Source organism: Muscardinus avellanarius, assembly GCF_963383645.1.
Source record: "Muscardinus avellanarius genome assembly, chromosome: 10".
Taxonomy (NCBI): Eukaryota; Metazoa; Chordata; class Mammalia; order Rodentia; family Gliridae; genus Muscardinus; species Muscardinus avellanarius.
The window spans coordinates 75,872,913-75,888,554 of record NC_137796.1 but is presented as its reverse complement, the minus strand read 5'-3'; the positions used below and the strand labels follow the sequence as shown (position 1 = coordinate 75,888,554).

At 44.0% G+C, this 15,642-nt stretch overlaps 1 protein-coding gene across 1 annotated transcript; it reads left to right on the top strand.

Annotated features, from left to right (window-relative positions):
- Positions 1–2,034: 2,034 nt before the first annotated feature.
- LOC308268725 (oncomodulin) lies at positions 2,035–4,580 on the top strand (the record flags this gene model as incomplete). Its single annotated transcript, XM_080703833.1, has 3 exons — positions 2,035–2,095; positions 2,888–3,020; positions 4,382–4,580. 3 exons carry the CDS (start codon positions 2,035–2,037, stop codon positions 4,578–4,580), a joined length of 393 nt encoding a protein of 130 aa, XP_080559959.1.
- Between the last annotated feature and the right edge of the window lie 11,062 nt (positions 4,581–15,642).

The window sequence follows — 15,642 nt, the reverse complement described above, 5'->3', positions numbered from 1 at the left end:
AGAGACAGGAGGATCGCGCAGGTTCGAAGCCAGCCACTCGCGCTGGCTTAGGAGACCCTGTTTCCAAATAAAAATGTAAAATAGGTCTGGGAGTGTAGCCCGGAGGTAGAAGGGCTTCCAGGAACCCCAGTACCACCAAAAACAAACAAACAAACAAACAAAAAAAAAACTCCCACGACTTACTTTCAGATTTATTTATTGGTACTGGGTATTAAACCCTGGAGCATTCTACCTTTGAGCTACACATTCACCCCTATTTTATTTTATTTTATTTTACTGGAAACAGGGTCTCACTAAGTTGCTGAGGCTGGCTTTGAACCTGCAATCCTCCTGTCTCAGCCTTCCAAACCCTGGGATTACAGGTGTGTGCCACCACACCCCGCTCCATAATATTTTTCCTACAAATATTAGTATGGGGTTTGGGAATGATTGTTTGGTTTCCTTGAGTGTGTGCAGATTTAGCTGGTAAATGTCAAAGTCAAGACTTTGTAGGGAGATCAGCTATCTAATGCCATCCCCTTGTCTGGAGGAGTCTTGCGTGTCCCCTTGGTGACACTGACTTTGACCCGGGATTGAGGTCAGCCTCACATGTCCACAGTTTCAGAAGCCGAAAACAGACCTGCCTCCAATGACAGCCACTCACATCTGGGGAGCCTTTTCAGTTTACAGGGCACCCCCAATACCCGCTCATCTCGTTTCAGCCGCCCCCCCCCACCACAGGCCTCCTGTATCTTCTCACAGCTTCGCCAACCGGGTTCGTTTGCAGAACTGAAACCTTAGTTAAGGTTTGTTGAGGTTTGTTTTTTAAAACTGGCTGTTCCCACCCACAGTCCCTCAAGATATAAATAGAAAAGAAAAAAAAAGGTTTAATTAGTAAGGCAAGACATTCGAGCTACATCCACTCGATCCTTGAAAGGGAAATCTAAGAGGTCGTAACTATCACTTTTTCAATCCTATATAAGGTAGGTCAGTCCGGTAGCAGACGCGCATCTCTTTTTCTGCTCCTTCCTCCTTCGACTCTTTTTTTTTTTTTTTCTCCCCTGGTTCTTCTTGGGGGAAAATCTAAAACGGTGAGTAGCTGGTAGACCTACCAGACCCCAAACTCTTCTTCTCTGCATGCATTTATATTAGGCTTACACAGGCTGTGCTCAGATTTCTCTCTTCCCGCGACTTTGACACCTGGAAGGATTTTGATCTCTAGGAGCTGGGCTTTTCGTCGGTCCGATTCCCCTCCTTCAGGGCAGATAGCGTATCTTGCACAGAAGGTCTGCAAACTGCTCCGGCTATATCCTTTTCCATGTGGAATTTCTGACACTGCAATTCTCCGGCTAGTGCATGAAAATGCCATTGCATTTGCGGCATGGTCTATTTCTGAATGCTATGTAGCTGTCTATGTAAAGGATTGGGAAGTCTAATTTTTCATAAGATAACGGAGTCGAATAGTTCTTGCGATCACATCTTTTGTTTCATCTCTGGAGTGAAGAGAGGAGATGGCACTGAGATAAAGAGGGCTGGGATCTTCTTCATGTCTGGTTTTTGTTTGGATATTCTGTCCCACCACCTAATGCACAGGTGCTTATCAGGTTTAAAAAATTCTAGACTGGGGCTGGGGGGGTGTATCTCAGTGGTAGCATGTTTGCCTATCATGTTCAAGGCCCTGGATTCCATCCCCACCACCACAAAATAATAAAAGTAAAGCCGGGCATAGTGGTATATGCTTGTAATCCCAATGCTTGGGAGGCTGAGACAGGAGGATTGTTCAAAGTCAGTCTCAGCAACTTAGCAAGACCCTCAGAAACTCAGTGAGACTGTTTCAAAATAAAAAATAAAATAGGGCTTAGGGGTGTAGCTCAGGGGTAGAATGCCCCTGGATTCCATCCCCCAAAACAAAATAAAAATATAAAATAGGTTAAAGATTCTAGACAAACATTCAGTTTTAGTGAGCCTAGAAGGGTGTAGCCCCTCGCCTTTGGGTGTGCCTGCTCCTCTGTGGCATTGATCACGTCTCGTTCGTTCTGTGTGACCAGGTGGAAAATGAGCATCACAGACGTGCTTAGTGCTGACGACATCGCCGCCGCCCTGCAGGAATGCCAAGGTAAAGGGATGCAAGGCAGGCGTGGGGCTTCCTCCCACAGTCCCTCCTCCAGCAAAGCAACAAAAATCAGAATATAGCCGGGTGCGGGGGTGCATGCCTGTAATTCCAGTACTTGGGAGGCTGAAACAAGAGGATAGCAGGTGCAAGGCCAGCCTCAGCAACTTGGCAAGACCCTGTTTTAAAATTTAAAAAGTTTTTTTTAAAAAGGCCAGGGGTGGTGTAGCTCGCAGGTAGAATGCCTCTGTGTTTAACCCTCAGTACCAAAAAAAAAAAAAAAAAAAAAAAGAAAAAGAAAAAATCAAAATGCAAACTTTGCTGAAAGACTCGTGGAAACAGTAGATGAAAGTGTTATGAATTAGATAACTAAAATGATGGGACTGTGGGATCTGAACATGTGATTACATTTCTGTAAGATGGAAGAAGCCCACTAAAAGCCCTGGAGGGAGGGAGGGTGTCAATGGATGCCTTTGACCTGTTAGAATTCTAGCTATTGCATTTTACTCATTAAACCAGTCAGGTTGGGGAGTCAGCCTGCGGAGGGGCAGAGAGAGACCCTGAACAGAGTAGAGAGGAGAGATGGACAAACTCCAGTGGAGGAGGAAAGCTGGGGAGGAAGGGGCAGGAGCTGGCACCACAGAGCCTCCCCAGTCTCAGCTGTGCTGTGTCTTGGACCAATCGTGCATCTCAAGTGCAGGGATATCATGAAAGTCTTTTTAAATAACCTGTGACTTCAGCATCTTGTAGACTGTGTCTACATTTGGGCATCAGAATAACCCATTCTCTGTCCTTTAGACCCAGATACTTTCGAACCCCAAAAATTCTTCCAGACATCAGGCCTGTCCAAGATGTCAGCCAGCCAGGTGAAGGATGTCTTCCGGTTCATAGACAACGACCAGAGTGGATACCTGGATGAAGAAGAGCTTAAGTAAGCCTTGTCCTGAGCACCACAACATTGCTAGGTGGAACTGGGGCACAGGGACCCCAGTTTGCTCAGTCTTCTTCCATGGCAGTCTTGGCATTGGACATGAATTCAGCTAAGCCTCATTAAAGCAAAGTTCAGCTGCACCTCTACCCAGGCTCTGAATCTGGGTGCTAAGGACTGCAAGTACAGCTGGGTGTTGTGAGGCACACTTGTAATCCAAGTACTTGGGAGGCTGAGACAGGAGGATCACAAGTTTGAGACCAGCCAAAGCAACTTAGTGAGACCCTATTTAAAAAAAAGGGGGGGAGGACTGGGGGTGTAGCTTGAAAGTAGAACACCCCTGGGTTCAATTCCCAGCACCAAAAAAAAAAAGTATATTTCTAGAACTTGGTAGGGTGAGGTAGGAGGACTGTTTTTAAAATAAAAAAGAAGCCAGGCATGGTGGAGCATACTTGTAATCCCAGCGTTCAGGGGCTGAGACCGGAGGATCGCAGTTCGCAGACAGCCTCAGCTACTTAGTGAGGCCCTCTGCATCTTAGTGAGACCCTGTTTCAAATTAAAGAATAAAAAATAGGACAGAGGGTGTAGCTTGGAGGTTGAATGCCCCTGGGTTCCATCCTCAGACCCGCAAAAAAATAAAATAAAATAAAGTAAAATAAAATAGAGTGGTGAAGCTGAAAGGTAGAAAATAAAAAGACTGCAGGTGCAAAGAGAGATTTCCTTTGGACTTAAAACGTGTGTGTGTGTGTGTGTGTGTGTGTGTGTGTGTGTGTGTGTGTTACTGGGGTTGAACTCAGGAGCATTATGCCTTTGAGCTACATCCTCAGCCCTTTTCATTTTTTATTTTGAAACAGGGTCTCGCTAAGTTGCTGAGGCTGGCCTTGAACCTGAAATCCCCCATCTCAGCCTTCCAAGTACTGGTATTACAGGCATGTGCCACCATACCTGGCTGACAAAACTTTTTTTTGTGTGTGGTACTGGGATGGAACCCAGGGGCTTTCTACCTCTGGGCTACACCCCCAGACCTATTTTATATTTTATTTGGAAACAGGGTCTCACTAAATTGCTGAGAGCCTCACTAAGTAGTAAGGCTGGTTTCAAACCTGCGATCCTCCTGTCTCAGTCTCCCAAATACTGGGATTACAAGCATATGCCACCACACCCAGCTAAAACTTTTTAAAATTAAAAAAAAAAAGTTTTATTGGTTTCTATAGAAAACCTTTGATTGCTAAGATCTTAATTATTGCAACTACTGGAAACAGATATTTGGCTTAAAGAAAAAGAAGGAAGGGAGGGAGAAAGGGAGTAGGGGAACACAGACACGTGGTCTTTCAGAAGATTTCCACCTACCCGTCACCCTGTAGGTTTTTCCTCCAGAAGTTCGAGAGTGGTGCTAGAGAACTGACTGAGTCAGAAACCAAGTCCTTGATGGCCGCGGCAGACAATGATGGAGATGGAAAAATTGGGGCTGAAGGTATGTCCACATCTGAACACAGCACCAACAGGTTAGCTCAGGGAGCATCCAGGGCGGTTTGGACCCGAGATCAGAGAGATGTGGGTTAAAATCTCTCTTCCTCAACCTCAGTCTTCTTATCTGTAAAACAAAACTACAATGAGGACACCAGTGTTGTGTGTAAACATTCTTGTTTAGCTGGGGCTGGAGTGCAGAGGACACACACTTAGCAATGTGAATCCCTGGGTTTGAGCCTCAGAACTGAAAAAAAAAAAAATTTCTGGCACATGCCTGGGATGTACCATAAAATTTAATCTTCTGCTCATTATCTGTGAATTAGAAAAAAAATCCTTTACTTGAGTAGGGCACTAGCTAGCCCCCTGGCTAGTATTAGCAAGGTGCCCTACTGCACCTTGAACATCTTGTGAGGATTTGAGCCCCTCTGGGTGAGGGAAGGATTGACGTTCTCAAGTGTGGCTCGTGCCAGAGTCTGTCAGCACAGGAAATCTTAGTTTTTAAGGGTTTAAACAAAGATATTTTATTGGACATTAGTACTCCAAGTGGATAATATTAACAGAGCACAAATAAGTCAAACACCATCTGTGGAGTTGCCTGTGTGCAGACCCTTAGGTTCAAACACTAACATAATTACATAGCTGATCTCATTATATTGCTGATATACTTTTTATATCTTTTGTGCCTGACAACTCAGGAGAACATATAGGGTCCTTCTGACCTATAATTCCAATACTTGGGAAGCGGAGACAGAAGAATTACAGGTTTGAGGCCAGCCTTGGCAACTTAGCAAGACGATGAACAACTTAGTAAGACCCTGTTTCAAAATTAAAAAAAAAAAAAAAAGGCTGGGAGCATAGCTCAGGGGTAGAACACACCTGGGTTCAATCCCCAGGAGAGAGAAAGGGAGGATTAAGGGTGCTACCTTAGATCCTTATTTTTAAAATCCTATTCAAAATTATATAGTTTCTATAGATAGCTCAGAAAAATAGTTAAGGCACGGGAGAATTGATCTATTTAAACATAACCATGCAAGATTTCCAAACAAAGCTTATGAATGAATATAAAATAAATCCCCAGATTTCAATTTCAGGCTGCAGCAGCCACACTTCACTCTGGTCTACATCTTTTAGCAATATAAACTCTTGGGGGGTGAGGTGAGAGTCCTGCAGAGGAAGGTCTGCTGAAGTTTCCACCCTATTGAATGTTACTTAAAAATGCCACTGCTGCTACAGAGTAGAGGAAGGAAGCTTCCCATTTTTGTTTTACATTGACCAGACAAAAAGTTAAACACTCACAGATTGCCATAGACAATTTTACTGAATTCCTTCATCATCAAAGAGAATGATTGAATCGACTAATTCTTTTTTTTTTCTTTTTTTTTGGTGGTACTGGGGTTCCAGGAAGCCCTTCTACCTCCGGGATACACTCCCAGACCTATTTTTACATTTTTATTTGGAAACAGGGTCTCCTAAGCCAACGCGCGCGGCTGGCTTCGAACCTGCGCGATCCTCCTGTCTCTGCCTCCCAAGTGTGGGGATTACAAGCGTGCGCCACCACGCCCGCCGAATCGACTAATTCTAATGCAAGGGCCTCTGTGGCAAAGCTGACGGTGTTTGCTCAACAAGAAATGCAGAGAGATGGGATGCTGTAGCCTCCCTGGACTTGTGGTCTTTGATGCCACATCTTTCTGCCTATTGTGCCCTCTGAAGGGGCCCCGCTTGTCATCTAAGAGTTGGCTTCATCGTTTCCTTCCCTCTCAGAACTCTCGGGGTGACAGGCTATCTGTCAAGTCCCGGGCTATCTCCACTGACCCTGTTCTCACCTCTTCTGTTCTAGAATTCCAGGAAATGGTGCATTCCTAAAGGCCCCAGTCTCTGGAGAAAAGAGAGGAAGGGACATTCAGCTGGAAGGCCTCCAAAGCCCTAGGAATGGGAACCCCAGATCCTATCCCCCCCAACTAATTTATTAAATCACCCAGGAATGCTACTGCGATTTGCTCCTTGTTTGAGTGAGGAAATAAGCCAGCCCATAGCTCGTGGGGTGGCGGGTCGTCCCTGATGACTTCTGCAAGCCTCCCCTCTCCTATCGCAGATGATGCCTTTCAAATCACCCAATAAAGACATTTTCTCATCATTGGCTGCTGTGTGGGTGTTTTTTTTTTTTTTTTCTTTATTTTTCCTCAGCAAGGCAGAGGGACCACAGAAAGTGGAAACCAAGGATTTTCCAAAAACCTCAGGTGCCACTGAGTGCTGAGCAAGCTACTCTGGCATTGTATAGCTGGGAATGGGGTGGCCAGGTTTTAAATGTCCAAAATAAATGGCATTGTCATGCGAGGATTTTTCTCAACAATTTATCTAACTCCAAAATTCATGTAAAAATATTTTAGCCAGCATAAAATCACTTTTTTTGTGTGGGTCTGGGGATGGAACCCAGGGGCATTCTACCTCCAAACTACAAGCCCTGCCCTATTTTTTATTCTTTATTTCGAAACAGGGTCTTACTAAGTTGCAGAGGGCCTCACTAAGTAGCAGAGAGCCTAAGTAGCTAAGGGTGTCCGCGAATTGCGATCCTCCCATCTCAGCCTCCCAAATGCTGGAATTACAAGCGTGCGCCACCATGCCCGGCATAAAATCACTCTTATGGGTAGTTTTGTTTTGTGTGTGTATATATACTGGGTGTTAGATTGTCATAAAAGAGATCTAAGTAAAGACAAACAGTATAAGACAGAATGAAGAGTGGTGTTGGGAGGGGCTGGGTAACTAAGACTTGGATTCTAGTGTAGCACAAACATACCCATTTTCAAGTTCTATTATTATTTTTTTTTCTGAGAAAAAATGAGCCCTTATCCAGGTGTGGTGATGCGCACCTATAATCCCAGTATTTGGGAGGCTGAGACAGAGGATCACAGGATTACAACCAGCCTCAGCAACTTAGCAATACCCTCAGGAATTTAGCAAGACCCTATTTAAAATAAAATAAAATGGGGCAGAGCATATAGTGCAGAGGTAGAATGCCCCTGGGTTCAATCCACAGCAACCTTCCCCCAACACACACACACACACACACACACACGCACATGCACACGCACACGCACACGCACACACACGCGCATGCATACGCGCGCGCGCACACACACAGAAAAGAAAAAAAAAAGCCTGAGCCCTCAGAAAGACACACCTGCCCTCACCTTCCCCTTCTCGGCTGCCATTTTCCTGGCTCTTAGATGACAACACCTGAGCCGATTACACTTAGAATTGCTTCACATTGAGGCCAGCCTCAGAGGGTCCTGTTACGGTGGTGAGGGCTGGGCGGCTCAGGCCAGGAAATTCTCATTAGGCTGGTTTCCAGGTGGCACACAAAGCTCTTCTCTGGCTGACCGGCAGGTTGAGGACTCCTGGGTGTCATTGGGCATTTTCTCGGGAGCTTCTTTAAAAGCGCACCCCTGGGCCAGCCGTGGTGGCACACGCCTGTCATCCAGTACTTGGGAGGCCGAGATAGGGGATCGCAGGTTCAAGGCCAGCTTCAGCAATTTAGCAAGACCCTTGGAAACTTAGCAAGACCCTGTTTCAAAATTAAAAATAAAAAGGGCTAGGGGTATAGCTTGTAGAGAAAATGCCCCTGGGTTCAACTCTAACACTAAATTAATAAATGCTAAGCCGGGCGTGGTGGCGCAAGCTTGTAATCCCAGCATTCGGGAGGCTGAGACCGGAGGATCGCGGTTCGCAGACAGCCTCAGCTACTTAGTGAGACCCTCTGCAACTCAGTGAGACCCGGTTTCAAAATAAAGAATAAAAAATAGGGCAGGGGCTGCAGCTCGGAGGTAAAATGCCCCTGGGCTCCATCCCCAGACCTGAAAAAAAAAAGAAAAATAAATAAATTAATTAATAAATGCTCACACTCTTCACCCAACTCCAAAGCTTGCCATATGGTTTGGGGTTTCCCCAGATGGCTTCTCACATGCTAAAATATAGCTCAGTGAAGACGGGCATGGTGGTGTACACCTGTTATCCCAGTACTTGGGAGGCTGAGACAGGAGGATCGCAGGTTCGTGGCCAGCCTCAGCTACTTAGTGAGTCCCCCGCAACTTAGTGAGACCCTGTTTCAAAATAAAGAATAAATAATAGGGACCGGGCGTGGTGGCGCACGCTTGTAATCCCTGCACTTGGGAGGCGGAGACAGGAGGATTGCGCAGGTTCGAAGTCAGCCGTGCTGGCTTAAGAGACCTTGTTTCTAAATTTAAAAAATATAAAAATAGGTCTGAGAGTGTAGCCCAGAGGTAGAAGGGCTTCAAGGAACCCCAGTACCACCAAAAAAAAAAAAAAAAAAAAGAATAAATAATAGGGATGGGGTGTAGCTCATAGGTAGAATGCCTCAGGGTTTATTCCCCAGAAATGCAAAAATTATAGATAGATAGATAGATAGATAGATCAGTGAGTTTCGAACCTCTGTTATTTGGAAGGTCATGTTTAAAGTAGTTTTTCTAAGTGTGGACATGATTAGAAGGGAACCTCAAGATGACTGTAGAGAAAATAGAGAATAACACTGTGTGTGTGTGTGTGTGTGTGTGTGTGTGTGTGTGTGTGTGTGTGTTACAGGAGATTAAACCCAGGGGCATTCTACTTCCAAGCTACACATCCAGCCCTTCTTATTTTTAACTTTGAAACAGGGTTTCACTAAGTTGCTGAGGGCCTTCTCTAAGTTGCTGAAGCTGGCCTAAAACCAACAATCTTCCTGTTTTAGCCTCCCAAGTAGTGGGATTACAAGCATGCACTACCACGCCGGGCTATAGCTAAGGATTCTTTATCCCGACAAGTACTACCGGGGAATGCTCAAGTAGAGTGATCCTGCAGCACCTTTTCCTTGGGGCTCCTGGCCACCATATAAGCAACAGAGAAGCAATCTGAGTGAAGGTGCTTTGGAAATAATGTTTGAGAGATGTTAAGTGAATAAAATTTCCATTGCCCATTGAAGCAGCAAAGACAGTTCCACCTTAAGATTAAGATCATGAATTCTTCTAATTTGTCAATCAGAAATCACCAGAATAGAAACAATGACTAGAGAAGTTATTTAAAGTACCCAGGGGACTCTGACTCTGGCATGGGTCTTACTCTGACTGTCTTGGGGAAAATGCTTAGATGTATATAAAGTGATAAATGCCCATGAATTTTTCATAGATATATTATGGTGAGTTGCTCATGAATTTTGTTCAGTTTTCTTTTGTTTTGTTTTGCTTTGTTTTATTGCATTACTGGGGATTAAACCCAGGGGCATTCTACCCCTGACCTACACCCCCAGCCCTATTTTTTATTCTTTATTTTGAAACAGGGTCTCACTAAGTTTTGGAGTGCCTAAATAGCAGAGGCTGGATTTGAACCTGAGACCTTGCTGTCTCAGTCTCCAAAGTACTGGGATTACAAGCGTGCACCATCACGCTCAGCTATCGTTCTGTTTTATTTTTATTTATTTATTTATTTATTTATTTATTTATTTATTTTTGCGGGTCTGGGAATGGAATCCAGGGGCATTCGACCTCCGAGCTACACCCCCTGCCCTATTTTTTATTCTTTATTTTGAAACCGGGTCTCACTGAGTTGCAGAGGACCTCACTAAGTAGTTGAGGCTGTCTGCAAACCGCGATCCTCCAGGTCTCAGCCTCCCGAATGCTGGGATTACAAGCGTGTGCCACCACACCCGGCTTATTGTTCTGTTTTAAAAATATGATTCAAGCCAGATGTGGTGGCACATGTCTGTAACTTTGGAGACTGAGGCAGGAGGATCACAAGTTCAAGGCCAGCCCAGACAACTTAGTGAGATGCTCAGTAATTTAGTGAGAACCTGTTTTAAATATTAAAAGGGCGCCAGGTGTGGTGGCACACACTTCTAATCCCAGCATTTGGGAGGCTGAGACAGGAGAATATCCATTTGCAGCCAGCCTCAGTTACTTAGTGAGGCCCTTTGCAACTCAGTGAGACCCTGTTTCAAAAATAAAAGAATAAATAATAGGGATGGGGGTGTAGCTCATAGGTAGAATGCCCCTGGGTTCCATCCCCAGTACCGCAAAAAATTAATCAATTAATTAAAAGGACTGTAGTTTGGAGGTAGAGCTCCTCTGGGTTCAATCTCTTGCAACACACACACACACACACACACACACACACACACACACACACAGGAGCCATCTCTGTATTTCATACCCCAAAAGTGCCAGATGGTATGGTTGCTTAAATGAAACAATAATCTTATCTTTATTCTTAGAGATATTTAATTATGCTATAATGGGTTTCCGGCATGACCTGAGGGGTTCATTCCACCTTTGAACGCAGGTAATAACTCTTTGGGAAATTGAGTATATTTGTTAATTAGCACTTTTTGACTTGTTTTTCTAAGTTTAAACTTTGCAAAAACATTAGCATTTTCAGATCTTTGATGGTAGGTATCATTTGAAAACACACTTTTTTTTTAAAACAAAATTACTTGAGTTTAGTTATTACATAAGTTTGTACAAAGCAAGTTATTTTAAATGGATCCCATTTGAAATGCATCTCACACAAAAAAAGAATGAAAATATAGCAAAACATTAACAGTGGTTAATTTCAATTGGGAGGGTTACAGAACAATGAAATAAGAATGAAGCCTTTTTGAAAATGAGGAACACAGTAACTAGAGAAAATAAAGAACGAAGAAGTTACCAAATTGTTGTCGTTAAGCCAAAATCACAATAAATTCTCATTTTAAAAAAAAAACTTTCATGCCAAGGAAGTGTCCCACACTCAAATTAATGAAAACCCTGCATAAAATGTTCTGTTCCTGAAATTTCTAACATTTTTTGACTCATTTGTATTTTTACATACTGAGTAAAAACATTAAATATGGCATACCCAGAAACAAATTAAAGCTGGAAAAACTCTAAAGACCGTTCGAACAATTCAGAAATGGGTTAACAACATATAAACAGCATGCTTGCCTTCTCTATTTTTACCCGATTTGCAGATGACCCCAGATCTACCTCAAGAAGACACATTCTTAGCAATGGAATGATATATTTTGACTTTAAATGGACCTAGGTTGCAGCATAGGTTACATAGCTAATGAAATAAAATAAGACAGATATCCAGCTACTTTTCCTAGTTGTTTATAGGGCTGCATAAACCAGACATGGTGGCACATGCCTATAATCCCAGTACTTGGGAGGCAGAGACAGGAGGGTCACAGGTTTGAGGCTATCCTCGGCAACTTAGTGAGAGCCTGTTTCAAAATTAAAAATAGGACTGGGGGTGTAGCTTGAGGTACAGTCTCCGGTACTCTGTGTGTGTGCGTGTGTGCACGCTTGTAATCCCCACACTTGGTGGAGTAGTTTATATTCTAATGAAATGCAATCTCAAAGCCAGTTTTGTGAATGGGCTTAATTGTTGTATTACATCACTTTAACCATTAACTGGTATCTAACTCTAACATCTGCCCATTCCAAAATAGTTATAAGATTTTAAAATATATATAGGTGGCCGGGTGTGGTGGCGCATGCTTGTAATCCCCGCGCTTGGGAGGCAGAGACAGGAGGATCGCGCATGTTCGAAGCCAGCCGCGCGTGCTGGCTTAGGAGACCCTGTTTCCAAATAAAAATATAAAATAGGTCTGGGAGTGTAGCCCGGAAGTAGAAGGGCTTCCAGGAACCCCAGTACCACCAAAATAAATAAATAAATAAATAAATAAATAAATAAATAAATAAAAAATATATATAGGTTTTTTTTGTGTATGTGTGTGGTGGTACTGGGGATAGAACACAGGGGCCTTCTACCTCCAGGCTACACTTCCAGACCTATTTTATATTTTATTTGGAAACAGGGTCTAATTTGCTGAGCGCAGGGATTACAAGCGTGGGCCACCACGCCCAACTCTCTATATAGGTTTTTAAGTAGCTCTGTGCAGCTCAGAAACAAAGTGTAGCCAGGACCGGACCATTTGTTCAGGTTTGTGAGGTGCATAGTTAACTCTATGTAACAACTAGTTTAATTTTGTGTAATGAGCACTGGGGAATCCAATTTCAAGCAAAAACCTATCTTCTATCACTTCTGCTGATGTTAAGGTATGGTATTACTTTGCAAACACTTAAGAAGACAGATGAAATTGGAATCTCCAGGATAGTTTCCACCTGTCCTGTTAATTTATTCACTGGAAAGACTATACATTTGCATAATGTTTTCACTGGTTTCAAAAAGTCAACTTTTTTTGGTGGTGGTAGTAGATAGATTTTGACAGTTTTCCTAGAGGCTTTGCAACAAATGTAAATGGGTTTACAATCTAAATTTTTTTGGGGGGAGGGAATACTGGCTGTTTAACCCAGGGCATTCTTTTTATTTTATTTTTATTTTTATTTTTTTGCAGGTTTGGGGATGGAACCCAGGGACATTTGACCTCTGAGCTACACCCTCTGCCCTATTTTTTTATTTTTTATTTTGAAACCAGGTCTCACTAAGTTGCAGAGGGCCTCACTAAGTAGCTGAGGCTGTCCACGAACCGTGATTCTCCGGTCTCAGCCCCCCAAATGCTGGGATTACAAGCGTGCGCCACCACGCCCAGCTTATTTTTTTATTTTGAAATACGGTCTCACTAAGTTGCTAAGGGTCATGCTAAGTTGCCAAGACTGGCCTAGAACTTGCAATCCTCCTGTATCAGCCTCCCAAGTATTAGGGTTACAAGCATGCATCATCAAGTTCAGCTCTTTAAATTGTCCTTAAGAGCCGGGCGTGGTGGCGCACGCTTGTAATCCCCGTGCTTGGGAGGCAGAGACAGGAGGATCACGCAGGTTCAAAGCCAGCCGTGCGCGCTGGTGTAAGAGACCCTGTTTCAAAAATATAAAATAGGTCTGGGAGTGTAGTCCGGTGGTAGAAGGGCTTCCAGGAACCCCAGTGTCACCAAATAAATAAATAAATAAATTGTCCTTAAATCATAAATTATTTCAAAAATCCAGATGAGAAGACAGAGCGACATAAACACCTACATACCCTTGGCTTCATTTCCTCAAATCTTGGCATCGCCTGCATGGCGGCTTGGTAATATGTCAGCCTGCTTAGGCTGTAGGGGCACAGTTAGGGTGGGCCAGGAGATACGTGGGCTATGGGATGGGGGTGGCACGGAGCAGCAGCTGCAGTAAGTTACTCTTAGAGGCCAGTGTAGGTGGACCTCCATCTCTTTGCTGTGAGGCCCTCCTGATGCACCTGATTCTAGGTATGTGTTTCTTTCTGTGACCAAGGGCACTAGCTTTTCTCTGGGGCACCCCTCACTCTATCATCAGAGCCAGAGGCAGTGAGAGACTGACACAGGTACCAACCTGTCCTCAACTTGTTTGTTCTCAGTCTCCCTGACTTTATATCTATCTCCCAACTTTCTGTTTCCTGACTTCCTGACTGCAGACACCAAGCTTTCACCTTGGGTACGAAGGCAATAGTCTCCCAGAGGCTGCTTAACCTGCTCTCACAAGAGCAGAGCACCTGGAGTTTTTTTTTTTTACATATATTACACAATTGGATAATCCCTGTATTTGACATCTAAAAATTATATTATTATAAGCTGAGCATGGTGGCACATATCTGTAATCCCAGTACTTGGGAGGCTGAGACAGGAGGATCATGGGTTTGAGGCCAGCCTCAGAAACATAGTGAGGACCTGTCTCAAAATAAAAAATAGGACTGGTGGTGTAGCTCGATGGTAGAATGTCCCTGATTCAATCCCCAGTACCACAAAAATTACATGATTACATATAATATACACATATAAATACTTTCTAGTAGTTCTGCTTCTCCACTGAGCCTTCATTAATAGAACTTTCTTCCAGGTGTGTGTGTGTGTGTGTGTGTGTGTGTGTGTCATAGACATTCCTCTATCCCTAGCCCTATTTTAATATTGAAACAGGGTCTCACTAAGTCGCAGAGGGCCTTGCTAAGTTGCTAAGGCTGGCCTCAAATCTGCAACTCTCCAGTCCCTGCCTCCCAAATATTGGGATTACAGGCAGCTGTTTCCTTTTGATTTTAACGCTGGGGTGTTGCTATGTTCCCCAGGCTGCCCCCAAATTTGTAGGTTCAAGAGATTCTCCTTCCTTAACCTCCCAAGTAGTTGGGCCACTGCACCTGGCCTAATTTTTATTTTTGGAAAGAAAGAGCCACATGTTCTTCAATATCCTTTCCAGGGGATCAGAGGAAGAGATGGAGGCCAAGGACAACGCTCAGTGCAGGAGGTATGTACCTCCATGATGAGGGGCACTTCTGAATGACAAGGTTTCTTGGTTCTTCATCGACAGAGAAAATATCAATTACCAAAAGAATAGGATGAAGTGGATGATCTGAGAGGTATCTACCACACCCTATACCCTACCAGAAGCTTCCTCATGGAGCTCAATACTGACCCAATAGAGAGCTCTCTAGAACATTTGATCAGCTTGTGACCAGAGCTCTGTCAGCATGACATGCAGCAGCCAGACGCTGAAGGAGGGCCGTCCACCTCTAATGTCCACTTATCCACCTTTCCCGCTCCCCGCCTCCGCGATGCATTCATTCCGTACACACTTGCAATGTGCTTCGAGGCAGGCACTGCGTTAGACAGCAGGAACAAGAGGCATGGTAGGACGCCAACAGAGTCCTACCGTGGGGAGGCCCACTTTTCTTGCTAGGGAATGAGACATACAGAACCCGAAAACTTGTCCAGAATGATTCGTCCTGGAAAGTCACCCACTATACTTTGACTTTCTACTGTGAAACATGCATCCCCACATCTCATTCCCTTGAAACTTTGAGTTTACAAATTCTTTGTGCAAAAAGTTAGAGGTTCAGTTGGGTATGGTGGCACACTCCTGTAATCCCAGTACTTGGGAGGCTGAAACGGGAGGATAAAAAGTTTGAAGACAGCCTCAGCAAATTAGTGAGGCCCTCAGCAAATTAATGAGACACTATTTCCAAATTAAAATTAAAATAGGAGGCCGGGTGTGGTGGCACAGGCTTGTAATCCCAGCATTTGGGAGGCAGAGACTGGAGGATTGCAGTTCACGGACAGCCTCAGCTACTTAGCAATGCCCTTGGCAACTCAGTGAGACCCTGTTTCAAAAATAAAAAGACTAAAAAATAGGGCTGGGGATGTAGCTCAGAGGTAGAATGCCCCTGGCTT